Consider the following 17,987-nt stretch of genomic DNA (forward strand, 5'->3'; position numbering starts at 1 on the left):
GAAGGTATAAAGGAAAGGAAAGGTATCTTACCGTCCTTTTTTATTTCACTATTACACAGAGCTGCTATAAAGCCCAGCCGCTTGGATAATGCTGTTGTCCTGAGTGAATCTCCCCCCTCCCCCCCACCTCTCCCACTTCCTCATTTGTCACTTCTATGGGTGCTGCTACATGCCCTCTGTCTTTGAGCTCTTTGCTCTCCTACTTTTAAGGCTTGCTGGGTTCTGGGAGATTGGGGTGGTGGTAGTCTCCACCATTTCTCCTCTGCCCAGTCCCTGACACAGAGACAGTGTACATTGCTGGGAATCACAAGTGGGGAGATGCTATTGCATTCAAGTCCTACTTTAGAGTGTCCCATAGACAGTGGCGTAGCGTGGGTTGTCAGCACCCGGGGCAAGGCAAGTAATTTGCGCCCCCTAACCCGTGGATTTGCGCCCCCTAACCCATGGATTTGCCCTAACCCCAGATGTTGCGCCCGGTGCGGCCCGCCCCCCCTGCACCCCCCACGCTACGCCACTGCCCATAGATGCATGACTGCAAAAACAGGAAGCTGGACTGGATGGGCCATTGGCCGGCTCCATCATGCTCTTCTTACATTCCTATGAGCTAGTCCACTGATCCATCTAGCTCTGCAGTGTCTACCCAGACTGGCAAAAATACTCTATGATTTCAAGCACGGTTCTCCCCCAATGGTACCTGGAGATGCTGGGAATTGTACCTGGGATCTTCTCTATACAAAGGACAAGCTCTACTGTGGAGCTACGGTCCTTTTCCAAGAGCTTAGGGAGCTAGACAAGCCATTAATTTTACCCCGCTCTCACAGTAGCCACTTGAAGAAAGCTCCCCACGTAGAAGGAGCAACAGGATGATTCTGCTTGCCCAATTTCTGGTGTGGTCTGGATCCCTTGAAATGCCCTGAAATCCATGCATTCTGTCTGTGCAGAATATCTGCACAGAGGATGTCCACACTCGTTTCTGGAGCAAAAATAAAACTGAGATTCAGGAAGTAATACTTACTGCAGAAAGAGTCTGATCTCCATTTCCCAACCTCAATGTCCAAAGATTGGCAGGCTGTCACATAGGCACTGATGGCACTGCAGAGAGTGTCATGATGACCCTTGTATTGACATGTGTCGAAAACGCAATCATCGAAGTAAGGTGTTGGGTCAATGGTCTCATGGCACTGCCTGAATGGCCCATCCCTTCTCTTGAGGATCCCACAGAACTGGTCCCCCTTGTAGGTCTGCTTCTCTGCCTCACTGCATACTGGGCAGTCAATGCATCCTGCAGAGCATCCTGGGACCTCCTTCAACTTCCAGCTGTCTGCAAACTGGATTTCATCTGTTGTCTGAGCTCCATCCTTCATAGCAAAGTCATCGCTGGGGTCCTGGTTGGCATTGCCACACAGTCCACACACAGCATTGGCATAAGTGCTGGGAATAATGACCCTGGCATAACTGTACCAGTCAAAGCTGACTCTCAGATCAAAGTCTGTTTTGATGAAGCCATGGACTCCGCTGATGTACACCTTCAGTTTATTTTCGTAGGAGAAAGGCAGGTCCACAAAGACTCCATTCACCTGGAAAACATGGAAGTGACCATCCAGGGATTTTCAGTTAAATCAGAAAAGGATGGTGATTAACTGATGAACAAATGTAGAATTATGTTATTCAGGGTTTTGAAGCTGGTGAAAGAGATTAGTTGCCAGATGAGAGGACTAAAATTATGGGGACAAGGGGACACATTTCTCCTATGGACAGTTAAAACAGAAATCTATTGTATGAAGGCAGAGCCTCTATGTTCCACTGGCTTTTAGGCGGACTTGGCCATCTCTTCCTAAATCCTCTACTGTGCTCCCCTCGAGTCAGGCACCAGATGCCAGGGGTGGTAGCTATCCAGCATTGCATGTGTATGAGATATAATATAGCAGCCACTCAGCACAGAGTAATTCTTCAGCTCCTATCCCTAAACTGTTGCCAGGGAAACGAGTCTGCAAGGGTGGAGGGAGGAGAATGATTGGTGATGAATGAATGACTCCCTACCCTTGTACCAGCTGGTCCTCTCATAGCAAAGTATGTAAACAGTTCCCCCAATCTTCTCTTGTCGCCTAGCATATATACCTTAATCTTGCGTGGATGCTCTTGGCTCAGGCTGATGGTCATGCCATAGACCTCTAGTGTCACCACTTTGGTGAAGGACACCGCCTTGCTGCCTCGGTTGTTGTTCTCCACTGTGACCAAAAACGGGGTGAGAGTGGGGTCCTTGGAGCAGACTCCAGCCATTTGATAAATGCAGGTTCCCATGAAGTCAAATCTCTTTCCATCAAAGGTGGTGTAGTGAGGGTCTCCAGTTCCTATGCAGGTGGAATAGCTGATGGTATGACAGCCCCAGTTCCCATTAACTAGGGCACATCTCTCTCTGGCCTTACAGGAATCCTGCAGGCACACAGCCCTCCCTAATCTGGGGTTACATTTGCAGCGACTACGGCAGCTTTCATCAGTCCAAAACTCCTCCTCCGGACCATAGATCTTGTTGTTATAGGTACAGTTGCAGTTCTCCACTGGGATGCACGTTTCATCACTGAGGATGTAGCCCTCGTCACACTGGCAGATTGGCACACAGGTATCATCACACGTTTCTGGAGCGGTTCGGTCAGAACAGGTGGCTGGGCAGGCATTTCCGCAGGACTCATAGTGGCTGTTCTCAGGGCAGGATATTGGAGCCAGTTCAGAATCTGATTGAAACAAGGATTAAAACCCATTCAAGTCATTTCTCAGGTCTATAGGTCTATCAAGATATCTTTGCTAACTGAGATAAGTAAAGGGAAAAGGTAAGCGACCCCTGGATGGTTAAGTCCAGTCAAAGGTGACTATGGAGTTCCAGCGCTCATCTAGCTTTCAGGCCAGGGGACCCGGCATTTGTCCGGGTCATGTGGCCAGCATGACTGAACTGCATCTGGTGCAACGAGACACCATGATGAAAACCAGAGTGCATGGAAACGCCATTTACCTTTATCTACTTGCACTTTTTTGGCGTGCTTTCAAACTGCTAGATTGGCAGGAGCTGGGACAGAGCAACAGGAGCTCATCCCATTGTGGGGATTTGAACCGCCAACCTTCTGATCGGCAAGCCCAAGAGGCTCAGTGACTTAGACCGCAGAGGCACCCGCATCCTGAGATAAATGCACTTAAAGAGGGAATGAGTTGTTTTATTGTCAGCTGACTTGGAATTAAGTGATAGGATCATCAAATGGGACGTCAGGCCAACATGGCTACCCACAGGCCCTTCTGATAATTTGCTATCCTTTTATGGCTTCATTTTATGTATGGTTGCCGTTACGTATACTGCTTCGAAATACCAAGAATTAAGTGGAATATAAATGCATCAAATAAATAAAATCACGGAAAAGCAATCTTATTGTAAACACTCCCATCCCAAGAACTTTGGAGAGTCACGTATGCTTTGATACATCTGTATCAGAGGACTCATTTGTGTGCCCACCTGTGACAGAAATAAAATTGCTAGGCATATGTGGCAGGGTTTTCTTGGTGGTGGCCACACATCAGTGGAATTTGCTTCTAAGTGAGATCTCTACAAATTTTTCAGTGGGCCCTAGAGGTACATATCACTTTTATGGAGTGATTTTAAGCAGGTTATTGGCTTGCAGCTGCTACTGCTTTTATTCTGTTGATAATTGTGATTTTATGACAGATTATTGTTTCTAATTCTAATGTATTTCGGGGTGTTTTTTTAAGTGTGATGTTTTAAATTACCTTATGCTACATTTGCTATGTGACGAGTTTTTCCTAAAAAGTAAAATTTTAGAAAAACTATTCTAAATACACAAACAAATTTGCAATGTTGCGGTTAGGCAATCAAGAAGAAAGAAGTGCCAGATTATGATGAGCTTTTCTGGAGGAGACGCAAATATACACATTCACCCCTGCATGGAGATAGATGTGGGAGGGACCTGTCTATAGTGATGCTTTATGATTGGCTGTGTTGTGCAAAGAGATGATTGGCCATAGCACAGGAGATCTCTGTAAAAGGAACTTATACTGGATGGGTGGCAAATACAGCTTAAGGATCTCCTGAAGAAATTATCCTTGCAAACTGGTTCCCCACCAACCCCAATACATCTACATAGGATGTAAACCCAACATGAAACTTAAATTACCTGATAAGACAAAAGGTGGTGGAGCAAAGCCATAGCCTTCATAGTTTCGGCCACCAAAGACCAAGACGCCAAAAGGAGTTTGAGGATGTGCTACAGAGATGGACTGATGCCTGGGGCCCAAGTTGTATACAGCCCATGAATAAGGTGACCTGGGAATCATTCTCCATTGAACGCCGGTGATAGCGGTCTCATCTCGGGTAATCCTCTGGGTTTCAGAGCTTTTTGCTATGATAACGACATAGTTCTCAAAATTCTTTATCCCATCAACATGGTAGGATAGGCCATAAGCTGTTGTGGCTGGGATGTTGATGAGGAATGGGTCATAGCCTGTGTTTCCCGACTTGAGGCCAGTGAAGAAGAAGAGGACCTGGATCCCAGTATTAGCAGAGATGTAAAAGGCATTAGGGAACTGGATCTCAAACTGCCTAACTTCACCAGCCACCATGTCTTGAGAGCCTTTCTGTGCCCCCAGCTGATAGTCAACATGAGTGTCCTGGGAAGCCACCACATACACAATGTCATTATTGGTCTGGAAAAACACTGGGGGGACGACAAAGGTGCTGCCCCAGCTGGAGACCGGCAGCAGCTGCTCAACAACATGGTCACACTGGTAATTTTGCACCACACAGACATGCCCACTCAAGACGGCCACGGGTGTTGACGATTCGATCTTGGTGCCCGACAAATCATTTGAGCTTTGCAGCTGGGCAACCTGGAATGCCCGGAGATAAACTGTGATTCTTGTCCCTGCGGCGTATGATGTCCCACCAAAGATCACATTCCCTTTTAGGTAAATACGAACTGTGGCAGGAGACTGTGAAGCGATGACTGCGAATTCTTTTAAGTAGATGGGCGGTTTGGTACTTGACGGGGTTACGACATAATAGGTTGTGCCAAGCTCATGGGATGGATACAGAGCTGTGGTTGCCACGGAATACAACTTCCGGTACAGTAAGACAGCAGAAATTTCCTTGTCAGCCTGAATCAGAACAGACTGATCGAATGTGGTGCTGCCTTTCATTTCTGCAGTCGCTGGGATCTGAACAGGCACCATTTCACCTTCTGCAACTGAATAACTTTTCCGGAAGGCTGATCGACTCACTGACACAGTTACTTCAGTCAGGTTGTGGTGGCCAGTGAGGAGCAGCTGAAAGTTTGATTCGGAGGCTCGGCTCGTCTCAAAATTTTGCATGAAGGCCGTGACAAATTGTTTCCCATAGTACTTTGCGCTGGCATGACCTGAAGAGGTTAGGACATAAAATTCACAAAGAGATTTTGGAAAATGATAGCAATGAAATATCGACGTAAACATCAGCGTGTGAGGACATACTGCAAATAACAGACTTACCAGCTGCAAAAAAAAGGGGGGAGTCATACAAAGTTCACACAGAAGTATATTATTGTTCACTTCAACTCGCCTGTGGAAATAACTCGGAGGCCATGAAAGAAGGAGGATAACAACAGGAGGATTTAAACAAAGGACTATTGGAAACTCAAGGCAGTAAAAAGATAAGATGACCAGACCCCACTGAACTTGAAGCATGGGAAGCCCCAACAAAAAATTTATAATTTGGACTTTATGATATGTATTTGTATAATCTGGAATATTTAATGTGATCTAATTGGATTGTTAAAATGGAAAACTTAATAAAAAATATTATAAAAAAACAATAGCAATGAAATATCAAAGCAAAAAAGAAATCAGATGAAAAGAAAACTTATTATATATCAAGGATGCTGTTGGACTGCAGTTCCCATCGCCCCTGACGATTAGACATGCTGGCTGGGTTTGGATGGGAATTTGAGCCCAACAGCATTTGAAAAGACACAGGCTCCCCACCTTTGGTTTAAGCACAAAACATTTGACCTACAATCTGCTTCACGGCACCACATTCTGCTTTGCAGCAAAACCTCCCTGGTTCTGCTTGGTTTTCTTTCAGTCTAGTCTTTGGATTAGGAGAAAACCCACATGCCAATCATATGACGTCATTATGACATCACCACTGGCAGGCGAGTTGTCCTGCCCATCTGTCAAAATCCCTTGCGCAGGGTTCTGAAGCGCCCATGCGCATGGGGAGTGCAGTGAAAGGGGCATTGCCAACCCTATGCTCAGTGCTTTGGAAAATGCCCAGCATGGGACTGGAAAAGTGATTCTTTCTCACCTCCCCATCAATTGATGTGGGCAGGGGAGGGGGGAGGAAAAAACCCTGCTATTTGTGAGAACTCATTCTTTCAGCCAATGCATGTGGAAAAACATCTCTGCTTCCTTTGGTTGCACTCGCCTGTTCCTGGTTTGTTTTAAGTGTTTTAATGTTGAATTTTAGATTCTTGCAACCTGCCCTGGGACCCGCTGGTGAAAGGCAGGCTATAAATTGCATTGTTGTTGTTGCTTGTCTTTTTAAAAATAGGGTGCAGATTCAGAAATAAATGCACCCCCCGTCTGGATATGAATGTTCTGTATGTGCATCATCAGCACATGAGAAAGAAGCAGGAGCAATATGGGTGCTCTATGTGCAGTTTCCTAAGCTATAGAAAGAGAGAGAGAGAGAGAGAGAGAGAGAGAGAGAGAGAGAGAGAGAGAGAGAGAGAGAGAGAACACCCAGCAGCTGAAGTGAGGAATGCATATACATCTTAATTGCTTTTGTACTAATGTCGGTCACCCCTTTTGCAAAAAAAAAGGGGGGTGGCTGGAAATTGACTGACTAGATTGTGTCCTCGTGATTTCTTCATCTAAAAAAAGTGCATGATGTGGAATTGAAAGTCCGGCACGCTTCAGCTGCGCCTCAGCTCTGCTCCGGACGTATAGCAGAGTGTTGCGATCAGCGGTGTGTGCTTTGTGTGGAGGAATCTCAGGCGTGCAGAAAAACACTCCGTACACAGCTTCTTTCTAATCTAAGAAGCTTTATTTATAGCAGAGAAAATAAATCAGCAGTCCGGGAGAGCGAGCAGACATGCTGTCTCTCCCCTCATAGCAAAAACAAAAGTAATCTCAGCTCACATAACAAAGCGTCAAAACCCCATATGTGCACACCCCCATGGACAGGACATCACTCCATGAGCTATTATCCCTGTGAGCTTTGGTTCTCCTCAAACACAACTGTGCATGCACTGCTGCTGGGTACAATGGAAGGTTCTCCCTCTCGCCCCCTCCCAACCTTACCTAAATTTGTTAGGGGTTCCCTGAACCCTCCTGAGCAGATTTGGGGAAGGCACAGGTTCAGAGCAAGGAGAGAGGGGGTGTTCCATTGCACAAGGGTAAATCCTTGCGCTAATGGAACAAGTGAATTGGATACCACCCAGGGGCTGTAAGTGGGCTAAACCAGTGTATTGTCTCACACTTCTATACCCAGCCCATCACTGTGGTCTGTGAGAGGGGGCCTCTTGCAGAGAAGATCTCACCAGAAGCTCTGCACCACATAATATAGGAAGTGGGCATTTGCCGTGTTGGCACCAACCGTCTTGAACTCACTCCTGTTACCTATCAGACAAACATCTCTATTGTCTCATTAGGGCCTATTGGAGAGCTTCTTGTTCCAGCAAGTTTTTCCAGTGCAGTCTCTCTCTCCACCCCATTGCAGTCAGTCTCTGTACTGGACTTGAAATTGTTGCTGCTTATTACAGTGGTACCTTGAGTTAAGTACCATATTTTTTGCTCTATAAGACACACCAGACCACAAGACGCACCTAGTTTTTGGAGGAGGACAACAAGAAAATAAATATTCTGAATCTCAGAAGCCAGAACAGCAAGAGGGATCGCTGCACAGTGAAAGCAGCAATCCCTCTTGCTGTTCTGGCTTCTGTGATAGCTGCGCAGCCTGCATTCGCTCCATAAGACACACACACATTTCCAGTTACTTTTTAGGAGGGGAAAAGTGAGTCTTATAGAGCAAAAAATACTGTACTTAATTCGTTCCGGAGGTCCGTTCTTAACCTGAAACTGTTCTTAACCTGAAGCACCACTTTAACTAATGGGGCCTCCTGCTGCTGCCGCGCCGCTGGAGCACGATTTCTGTTCTCATCCTGAAGCAAAGTTCTTAACCTGAAGCACTATTTATGGGTTAGCGGAGTCTGTAACCTGAAGCGTATGTAACCTGAGGTACCACTGTATTGTTAAATCACCTTGGAGTGCTTATGGGAAGTGAAGTAAATAAAACAGGCCACTGCTGTATGTGCTTAAGTTGTGGCCAGATTCAGGTACATCCAGTGGCTACAGCGGATTACTCAGTGCCAGGAAACTGTTCAAAGGTTTTCAGTGGAAGAATAGATTTCACAATATTTGCGGAATTCTGGTAGTGATTAAACAAATGCATTCAGCAGAGATAAGGGTGATGTAGGGAGGGAGGCATCTTGATAAAACTGCTTCTTTCTACAAAATATTTTGATTCTCATTGTGGTGCATCTGTTTTTACTAATTGCAGTGAAGGCCATAGCTTGCTTTTTTCTGAGTTAATGTGTAATACTGTATTTAATGTGGGATGTAATTTGGCCATTAGGTCTAGGCAACCTGTGACCCCTCTAGACGTTACTGGACTCCTATTCCCATCAGCCTCAGCCAGCATGGCAAATGGTGAGAGATGATGGGAGTTGTAGTCTAGTAAATATATGGAGCATGATCAGGTTCCTCATTGCTGTGCTGCCTAACAATGCATACTGATAACTGCATGTGTAACCTGAAGAGGAAAAGGGATCTGATCCCAGGTTACTCACCGCTCAGGAGCATCAAACCAGCCAGAAGGGTGAGGAGCCTCAGCATCGCCATGGCTGCAAAACAAGGAATTTTGGAATAAATATTAAACATGATTTCAGGACCGGGGTTTTCTCGATTCAGAAAGCTATGGTAGCAATGATGGAGATTTTTGAAGAAACATAACCTTTGAGCTGAAGTAGGCACTACACCTATAACAAAAATCAACAGCAGCAGCTTTTCCCAGTATGGAGGTGCAGTGATGGAAAAGGACTTTGTTTCTTGCAAGAACTCCAAAGGCCCATATAGCAGCAGTGGACCAAAAAAGGTAGATCTCTGCCAGATATGCAGTGGAAGGCCAAGGGGCTCCTCTCTTCTGATTGCTTAACTGCAATAACAAAATAATTTCCCACCCATCCCTAAATGGGCTGCTGAAATGAAGAAAGATAGCCAGGAGGGGACTTCCGCCAGAAAGGACTGTGAGCTCAGCTCAGTTCAGGTACGGAAAACAAATCCCTAGGTTCGTAATGTGCTTATGCAGTAAGCACCCTGTTCTTTTAATTCTGTCTGTATGTCTTTTGCAGCTGGTTGTGGTTGGTGTAGCTTGAAGTTCTATTAAAAACTGGGTGGTGGTCAGGCAAGGGTACTTAAGTCTAAGTGTAGGAGTGGCCAATTGTTGCTCCAACACTCCAGCTCAGAGCATAAGCCCAGGGAGGTGCGACAGCTACTTAGGTACCAGAAGTGTTTGTGGTTCATTATGCACGCGCGTGTGTGTGCGCGCTTAGTGCACCTCAGGAGCTACTGTAAGTTTGTGGTTAGTCGATAAAGAATTAAAGAATTAAACTACCAGCCATTTGTCCTCCTGGAGCTGGGTGTGCTCAGGCCAGTTAAATACCTTAAAAGACTTTTAGGAAGGCAAATTGTTATCAGATGGAGACCTGAACTGGCCACTAGATTGGAAACTAGATTGGAGGGGGAAATTAAGGTGCTCCTCTGTATACAATCCAGGTAATTTAGAATGTCTTTTGAACCTTGCTAAATCCACTAGAGGATTCTTTTTCTTTCTTTTCAAACCGTAATAGCTCATATAATAGAACTGGTTATTTAATAAGTTCGTTAGATTTTATTGCAAATATTAAGCAGGTTTCAATAGGACCAATAGTAATCTCTGGTCCCAGTACGCTAGATGCTACCCTGCACTACCAACTAGAAACAAAACAGAGATCTACTTGGAGACTTAACCCACTCCTACTCCAAAAGAGAGAGATACTAGACAGAATCAAACTAAAAAATGGGGAATTCTATGTACATAATGACCCCTTACAACATGCAGAGGCTCTATTATGTTGACATACTAAAGGCAGATGCAAATTTATTAGTCAAAACAGCTGGTGCAGAATTCAGTGGCGAAGTTGCTCACTGGGGCAAGACTGCTCATTTTGACTGAACAGGCATGCACAGCCAAACTTCCTTCTTCCTGCCCATTGCCTTGACCCTTGACAGCCTCAAATCACTCTGGGAGGCTCAGCCAAGGGGGCTGTTTGATGTGACCAAAGTACAGATCTCACCAAATTGGCCTGATTCAGTTCAAGCGTCAGACTTCAGACTTCTGCCAAATCCAGTGTACAGCCCTATTTTTGATGTGAACCTGCCTAATTTGCACTTCCCCTAAATAATCAAATCACAGCTCCCTGTTGAAATTTGTACCTCTGAATTTTGCATTGAAATTCTCCAACCAAACAAAGTGTAATAAAAAATGCATATGTTAGGGGAATTGCATATATTAGTGAAAATGCAAAAATGTATTATATATGGGCAAACTGCATGCAAAATGGTGTATAAAAAATTGCACTGAAATGCTGCCGAATTTTCATTGGAACTTACAAAAAATAAACTAAAATTGCACACTGATGCAGAAATGTGGAGAACAGAAGACCAGAAAACTAAGAGAAACCAGAATTGACAGATTCATCCACCCCTAGAAAGACTCACTCTGCCAAACCCACCTCACAGGATTGTAGTGAGGGTAAAATGGGACGATGGAGAAGAATAAGGTACCTGAGCTCCTTAGAGGAATAACGGGGGAGAAATGGAAGAAAATGATCACAATAAAAACACTCTGAATCCAAAGCAGCCTCTTACCTTCCACTTTTCAGCAATTCTAACTTGGCTTGCTGTAGGAGAGAGGAAAACTCTTTCTCTGCTGCTGTTCCCCTTTATATAGAGAGAAGGACTCAAAAAGTGAAATTCCACAGAACTGGTCTGAAAGCTCTGTCTGTGCCAGGAAGGCAGCTGCAGTTATTTTATCTGTTTGTTTTGTTTGATTTTCTCCCCCACTCTCCCTCCCAAAGGAGCCAAGCAAGAGATGGTGAGCTACAACTATATAAATCTGTATTTCTGGCTCCTCTGATTGATTTATGCAACTCTCAAGAACAGCTTGAGAGTTTTGAAAGACTGAAGTCCTCCAGATTCCACCTGACTGTAAGTTCTTGAAGAACCGCCTCCCTGCTCCTCCATCCACCTCATCCGTCTGACCTAAACACATGCAGGCCCTGCGTAATTCCAGCTTCAAGAAGTCACTTCTTCTCCAGAAGAAGGGTACCAGGAGCCAGCAGCCTGTCAAGAGATAAGCTGCTCAGTTTTAATTTAAACAGCCAACCTCTTGGAAAGCTTATCCCAATACAATACAGTGGTACCTCGACTTACATACGCTTCAGGCTACAGACACTGCTAACCCAGAAATAGTACCTCGGGTTAAGAACTTTACTTCAGGATGAGAACAGAAATCGTGCAGCGGCAACGCGGTGGCAGCAGGAGGCCCCATTAGCTAAAGTGGTATCTCAGGTTAAGAACAGTTTCACGTTAAGAACGGACCTCCGGAACAAATTAAGTTCTTAACCAGAGGTACCACTGCATGTTGTTGTTGTTGTTTAGTCATTTAGTCGTGTCCGACTCTTCGTGACCCCATGGACCAGAGCACGCCAGGCACCTCTGTCTTCCACTGTCTCCCGTAGTTTGGTCAGACTCATGTTTGTAGCTTCGAGAACACTGTCCAACCATCTCGTCCTCTGTCGTCCCCTTCTCCCTGTGCCCTCCATCTTTCCCAGCATCAGGGTCTTTTCCAGGGAATCTTCTCTTCTCATGAGGTGGCCAAAGTATTGGAGCCTCAGCTTCACGATCTGTCCTTCCAGTGAGCACTCAGGGCTGACCACTGCATATCATAGTGTATATATTCGATGACAACAACAACAAGGTCTTCTTTGGTTGCAGATTCTAAACCATTCACCATGGCGGCCAACCTCTCACAAAACACATCTTCAGGGGCCGAAACTGATCTTGTGTATGTTTAGCCCAAGGTAAATACCTGCAGATCACTATTCAGATGTTATCAGAAGCCTTCTGATTTGCAGGCTGTTATACATCTTAGAGATCTAATTTATGCATTTATAAAACAGTAACGCTCTTGTAAGGTAAGGGGGGGAAAAGAAAGATAAAAGACCCCTGGACAGTTAAGTCCAGTCAAAGGTGACTATGGTGTTGTGGCGCTCATCTCGCTTTCAGGTCAAGGGGGCCGGTGTTTGTCCACAGACAGCTTTCTGGGTTATGTAGCCAGCATGACTAAAACATTTCTGGTGCAACGGAACACTGTGACGGAAACCAGAGCACATGGAAACACCGTTTATCTTCCTGCACTGGCACCTATTTATCTACTTGCACTGGTGTGCTTTTGAACTGCTAGGTTGGCAGGAACTGGGACAGAGCAACGGGAGCTCACCCCGTCATGGGGATTCAAACCACCGACCTTCTGATCGGCAAGCCCAAGAGGCTCAGTTGTTTAGACCTCAGCACCACCTGCATCTCTCTCTTGTAAGGGCCAACCCTGTGTGTGTGTGTGTGTGTGTGTGTGTGTGTGTGTGTGTGTGTGATCAACCTGCACACTTCCATCTGCGAAACAGGAAACTAAACAATGCCACCTGAAAGAAGAGAGATCATAGCAACACTGGTAAATGCTCCAGGCTAGATCCACACTAAGTTCATTGAGCTTTGTTCCCGTTGCAACATATGGGGCTTATGACATGACTCACTTACCATATCAATTACAGTGGGAACTGAGTTCAACTTTTGGTGAACCAGGAAGTTGCCTTACACCAAGACAGGCCTACCTGAAGCTGCTGGGGACTGAACCTGGGTCCTTTGTCATTGAAATCAGCTGCTCTACCTCTAAATGATTATTCTTCCTCTTAATCTGGATCCAACCCTCCTACAGCACCCATAGCAAGTCTGCCATAAGGCACTAGCCATTGTTTTGCACCCTCACACTATGCATGCATGGGAGTCACTGAAGTGCCCAGTGGTGGCTAAACAATCCTGATGTCACCTTTCATTGGCTTTCTCCAACTCCAGATGTTTGCAACTATAACTCACATAATCTCTGGCCATGGGCCGTGTCCTGTCCTATACAGTGGTACCTCTGGTTAAGAACTTAATTCATTCTGGAGGTCCGTTCTTAACCTGAAACTGTTCTTAACCTGAAGCACCACTTTAGCTAATGGGGCCTCCTGCTGCTTCTGCGCCGCCGGAGCACGATTTCTGTTCTCATCCTGAAGCAAAGTTCTTAACCCGAGGTACTATTTTTGGGTTAGTGGAGTCTGTAACCTGAAACCTATGGAACCTGAAGCGTATGTAACCTGAGGTACCGCTGTATTGTACACTTAACACGTGATCTCATCTATGCAAAATTTTGGGGCAAAATTCAGATTTCCTGGACAGCAAATGAGCAACAAGGCACCAGGTTAGAATTTCAAGTACCTGAATGCATGTCATATTGCCAATATAGGCAATAAAAGACATGTTGAGCATTCAGAAGCAACGCAAAGCTACAATATCAAACACACTTGGCAAACTACAATTCCTAAGATTCTCTGGGGAAAATAAGTGTTTTAAAAGTGTACTGGGCATGCTTTAAATGGATCATGCAGATGGTGTAAAAAAAAACAAAAAACAGTGGGGAAATAATAAAGACAGAAGAGGGAGAGGGAGAGGAGCTTAATGGAAACCAAGAAAAAACATTTTTTTACCAGCCTCCTTCAGGTTTAATCCAGAGTCCGTAGAAAGGAGCTATTGCTCAAGAGGTGCGAAGTGGACCTCAACCGAGATCTCTCGAACATAGGAATGTGGGGATTTGACTGGGAGGGTGGGAAATGGAAGAGGGCCTCTTATGAAGGGCAAGCAGGAACTTTGGAGGTGAAAAATAACAAAGGGGAATTCTTGTGCAACAAAGCAGCTGTTGAGATTAGAGTACAAATCTTTAAGTGGTCCTTGGTGGGGGATTTCCCTAGCTGCTTAATAGGAAAGCTTTTGTTTTCCCCTTGGCAAATAGAAGGAGCAGGAGTTTCTCAGGAATTGTAGTGTTTCCCTTTCCCCACCATGGGTGTTGAGTACAAATGTGTGGGGGGTCAGGCGCGGAAAAGGGGGGTTATGGTGTATCCTTTTTCAGGGGGCATGACCTTAATATAGGGGTACAGAACTCTTTTTCATCCTGAGTGCCACATTCCATCACAGGCAGATGGGAATGCACTGGCAAAGCAGCACCCAGCAGGATTGAACCTCCTGCTCTCCACAGTACATTTGATGGGCTGGGGGACCATACGTCTGACAAACCATTAGAGCTGTGCGCCAGAATTGCCCGAGGCCCAAACCAAATCATGCAGGTTTGGGGTGATCTGGGTGTTGGCCAACTCAGACTGAGACAGCCCTGGAGCACTGTAGGTCAGGCTGGGTACCCAGAGTGATCTGGGACTCTCATAAGGCAGGAAGGAGAAGTTAGGAAGAAAGGAGAAACCACAAGAGGTCAGCTGTGTCTTCTCTGGAGGTGGGTTGAGGCGGGTGGCGGTGGATGCTTTAGATATGGGAGGCAGGGTGCTCTCTTCCGCCTGACCTCTCCTTTTTCCTGCCTGATGCCACTAGAGACTCCTTCCTCCGCGATGCCCCACCCCTGAAGCAGCACCTATTGGCCTTGATGCCTCTGCACAACAGCTGCTGGACAGGGAAGAAGAAGAAGAAGAAGAAGAGGAGGAGGAGGAGGAGGAGGAGGAGGAGGAGGAGGAGGAGGAGGAGTTTGGACTTGATATCCCGCTTTATCACTACCCTAAGGAGTCTCAAAGCGGCTAACATTCTCCTTTTCCCTTCCTCCCCCACAAGAAACCCTCTGTGAGGTGAGTGAGGCTGAGAGACTTCAGAGAAGTGTGACTAGCCCAAGGTCACCCAGCAGCTGCATATGAAGGAGCGGGGAATCGAACCCGGTTCACCAGATTACGAGTCCACTGCTCTTAACCACTACACCACACTGGCACACAGGGTATTCAACACTGCAGGAATGAACTTTCCCACCCTGCTCTCAAGTTGATGGGAGACTGGCCCACCCTCACCGGCAGAGGAAGGGGGTGAAGTGGGTGTGGCCTGCCCCGAGTGTCATTAGCCCCTCCCCCACAGATGGCTAGCCCCACCCCCGGGTGCACAGCATGTGCACCACTCCAGGTGCCGGAGCAGTTAGCTTCGCTTCTGCTCACCCTCTGTTAGCTATGCATGGGGTCACCCATTTGTCAATGCCATGCATATACTGTCAGGTGTCAAGGGATGGACTTAGGAGGAATGGTGGGAACCTCCCCCCTTCCTGCATCTTCCCAAGAAGAGGAGGACAGTATAGATTTAGAACAGTGGTCTGCAGAAGGGGAGGAGCTGGGAAATGTTGGGAGAGCAGCAGGAAGAAGAAGCACCAGACGAGAGACAGCTAAAAGACTCAGTGTCTCTTGAAAGAATTCCTGACGCCCCCCCCCCCTCCCAGAACAAGGCGTGACTTGAGAGTAACAGAACAGAAAACTCAGAGGCAGAAAGCACAGATCAGCCAGTGCAGGGGTGATGTAGACTAGGAGGGATGGAGGGGGTAGGACTTTACTTGGAGCAACGCCATTATCTAAGAGAGACAGCATTCCTTCATCTCTCTCTCTCTGTGAATATTGAATAAACTACATGGTAAGAACTCTTCTTGTTATTCTGCTTCTTGGCATCCCACCGTGAGAGGGATAGGGTCTCCTGAAGCCTTGATATCAGGTGAGTCGACTTCAAAGGAAGCATCAGGTGCGGACTCCAGCTGCACTCCGAATTCTGCCTTTGCAGTCCTGCCTTGAAGTCAAGCTGTGGCAGCATAGATTCCTGATGAAAGCAGGGCATCAGTTGCACTGTGCAGCAATGGGCTCCACTTGGAAGTTCCAATGGGGAATTTCTAGCTCCCCTTGGTATCTGTTGAACTACAACGCTCCCTGGCCCCAGCCAGCATGGCCAATTGTAAGGCACGACAGGCCTTGTCATCCACAAGTTCTGGAGGACAATATATTCATGCCCCACCCCCCAGATTTGTGCACATGTCAATAAAAGAGTCATGCCATTTTACTGCAGATTGCGAGGTAGGATTTGCATAGGCACAAGTCCCTAGGACACAGTGTGCATTGGAAAACACCTCTGATTTCAGTTCTTTGCAACATCGGGGGTTGCTCAATCCATTGCTTGAAAAGGACTGGCATGGTTTTAGGGAACGGTACATTATGGAGATGAAGCAACTTTAGGCAGCTGTGGTTCATTTCGACCTGTGGTTCAATTTTGGGGAACTGTGGTGTCCGTTTCAGGAGTGTGTTGCAATGGATTGCGGTTGTGCTTCTCCACAGCACAGCACATGCTTAGCATGCAGAAAGTCCCAGGTTCCGTTCATGATATCACCATGTAGGGTGGAAAGAGACACCCCGCCTGACACGAGCTGCTCCCTATCTGTGTGAGCAATACTGAGCCAGATGGACTAATGGCCTGACTGGGTATAAGGCAGCTTCCTATGTTACTAAACTATTTTCTGGTACCTGCTTTGATTGTGGTCCCTACTTTGCCTGTGCATATGGACCTGGCAGTGTTTCATTTGCTGGAGATGTGAGGAGGAGGGAGACAGACTGAAAGACTGAGATGGCCATCAATCCTCTTCCACTGTTGCTTCAGAGCTCTGCTGTGCAACTAAATATTATGTTAATCATCCTTAATTTTTCAAAATTGGAGTCTGACCTTCTCATTAGCATCCACAATGCAGGACAGTGTAGGACCGGAGGTTGCAGATGAAAGCAATACAGAATGTGAATTTGCACGTTTTCATATGGTACTTAACAACAGGGTGAACCATAGGGCATTGTGTAGTTCAAGTAAATGTTTCAGATTCCGTTGGCCTCTTGCAAAATCAGAGTTTGTGCAAGTCTCTGGAGCAGTCTTAGGGGACCATGTCTCTCATGCAAAAGGGCTGATTCAGTTTTTGGCATTGTGCAACACCTTCAGAAGTGTGGTGTGGTTTGGGGGATGTGCTATATCCAGTTCAGAGGACTACTGTGTTATCAGGAACCTTTGTCATTTCTTAGGAAGAGACCAGGGACCTGAAGCCAAGGTTCTGGATGGTTAGTTCAAATCAAGATTAATTCTTGCATGATTATTTAAATTTGTATCCCAGCCTGACTCTCCCCAAGGCACATAACAATAATTAAACTACATAAAAGCAAGTAGTGTGGTTTTGGATGTGTTAAACCTGCATCCTGGTCAGTGCATTCCAGTTTATTTATTTCTTGCATTTCCATCTCAGCTTTTTCTCCAAGGAGCTCAATATGGCGTACATAGTTCTCCCCCTCTTCATTTGATCCCCACAACAACCCTGTGAGGTAGGTTAGGCTGAGAGGCAGAGACTGGCCCAGGGTCACCCAGGGAGCTTCATGGCTGAGTGGGGATTTGAACCCTGGACTCCCAGGTTCTAACCCAACACTCTAACCACACCGCCACACTGGCCAATGCAAGGGTGAGAAGCCTCAGGCTTTGGGTACCTATGCAGCCTTCTAGGCCTCTCATTCTGGCTCTATAGACTCTCCCCAAGTCACTTCCCTCACTGATTGTGCTTTATCTGCCTCCATCTCTTTTGCTTGGCTGGAACGTGTCCGTTGTAATAGTGCCTCTTACCTACATGGATGGCTGCGCATATTGACGCCTCCAACTCTTGCGTGGCTGGACTTCTGCATTAAAAGTTGCATCCATTGCCCACACACACCCAGAAC

General features: G+C 46.3%; 1 protein-coding gene across 1 annotated transcript in view; it reads right to left on the minus strand.

Annotated features, from left to right (window-relative positions):
* Positions 1 to 11,275, minus strand: part of LOC310768139 (IgGFc-binding protein-like) — a 45,705-nt gene extending 34,430 nt beyond the window's left edge. The window contains exons 1-5 of the mRNA XM_083625853.1: positions 11,002 to 11,275; positions 8,883 to 8,936; positions 4,176 to 5,414; positions 2,119 to 2,732; positions 1,016 to 1,577 (exon numbers count right to left, since the gene is read on the minus strand). Coding sequence (XP_083481979.1) covers positions 1,016 to 1,577; positions 2,119 to 2,732; positions 4,176 to 5,414; positions 8,883 to 8,934 — 2,467 coding nt within the window. The 5' untranslated portion in view covers positions 8,935 to 8,936; positions 11,002 to 11,275. The remainder of the gene's footprint in view (positions 1 to 1,015; positions 1,578 to 2,118; positions 2,733 to 4,175; positions 5,415 to 8,882; positions 8,937 to 11,001) is intronic.
* Between the last annotated feature and the right edge of the window lie 6,712 nt (positions 11,276 to 17,987).

This window comes from Podarcis filfolensis, assembly GCF_964270895.1.
Source record: "Podarcis filfolensis genome assembly, chromosome: 8".
In the NCBI taxonomy this organism is placed as follows: Eukaryota; Metazoa; Chordata; class Lepidosauria; order Squamata; family Lacertidae; genus Podarcis; species Podarcis filfolensis.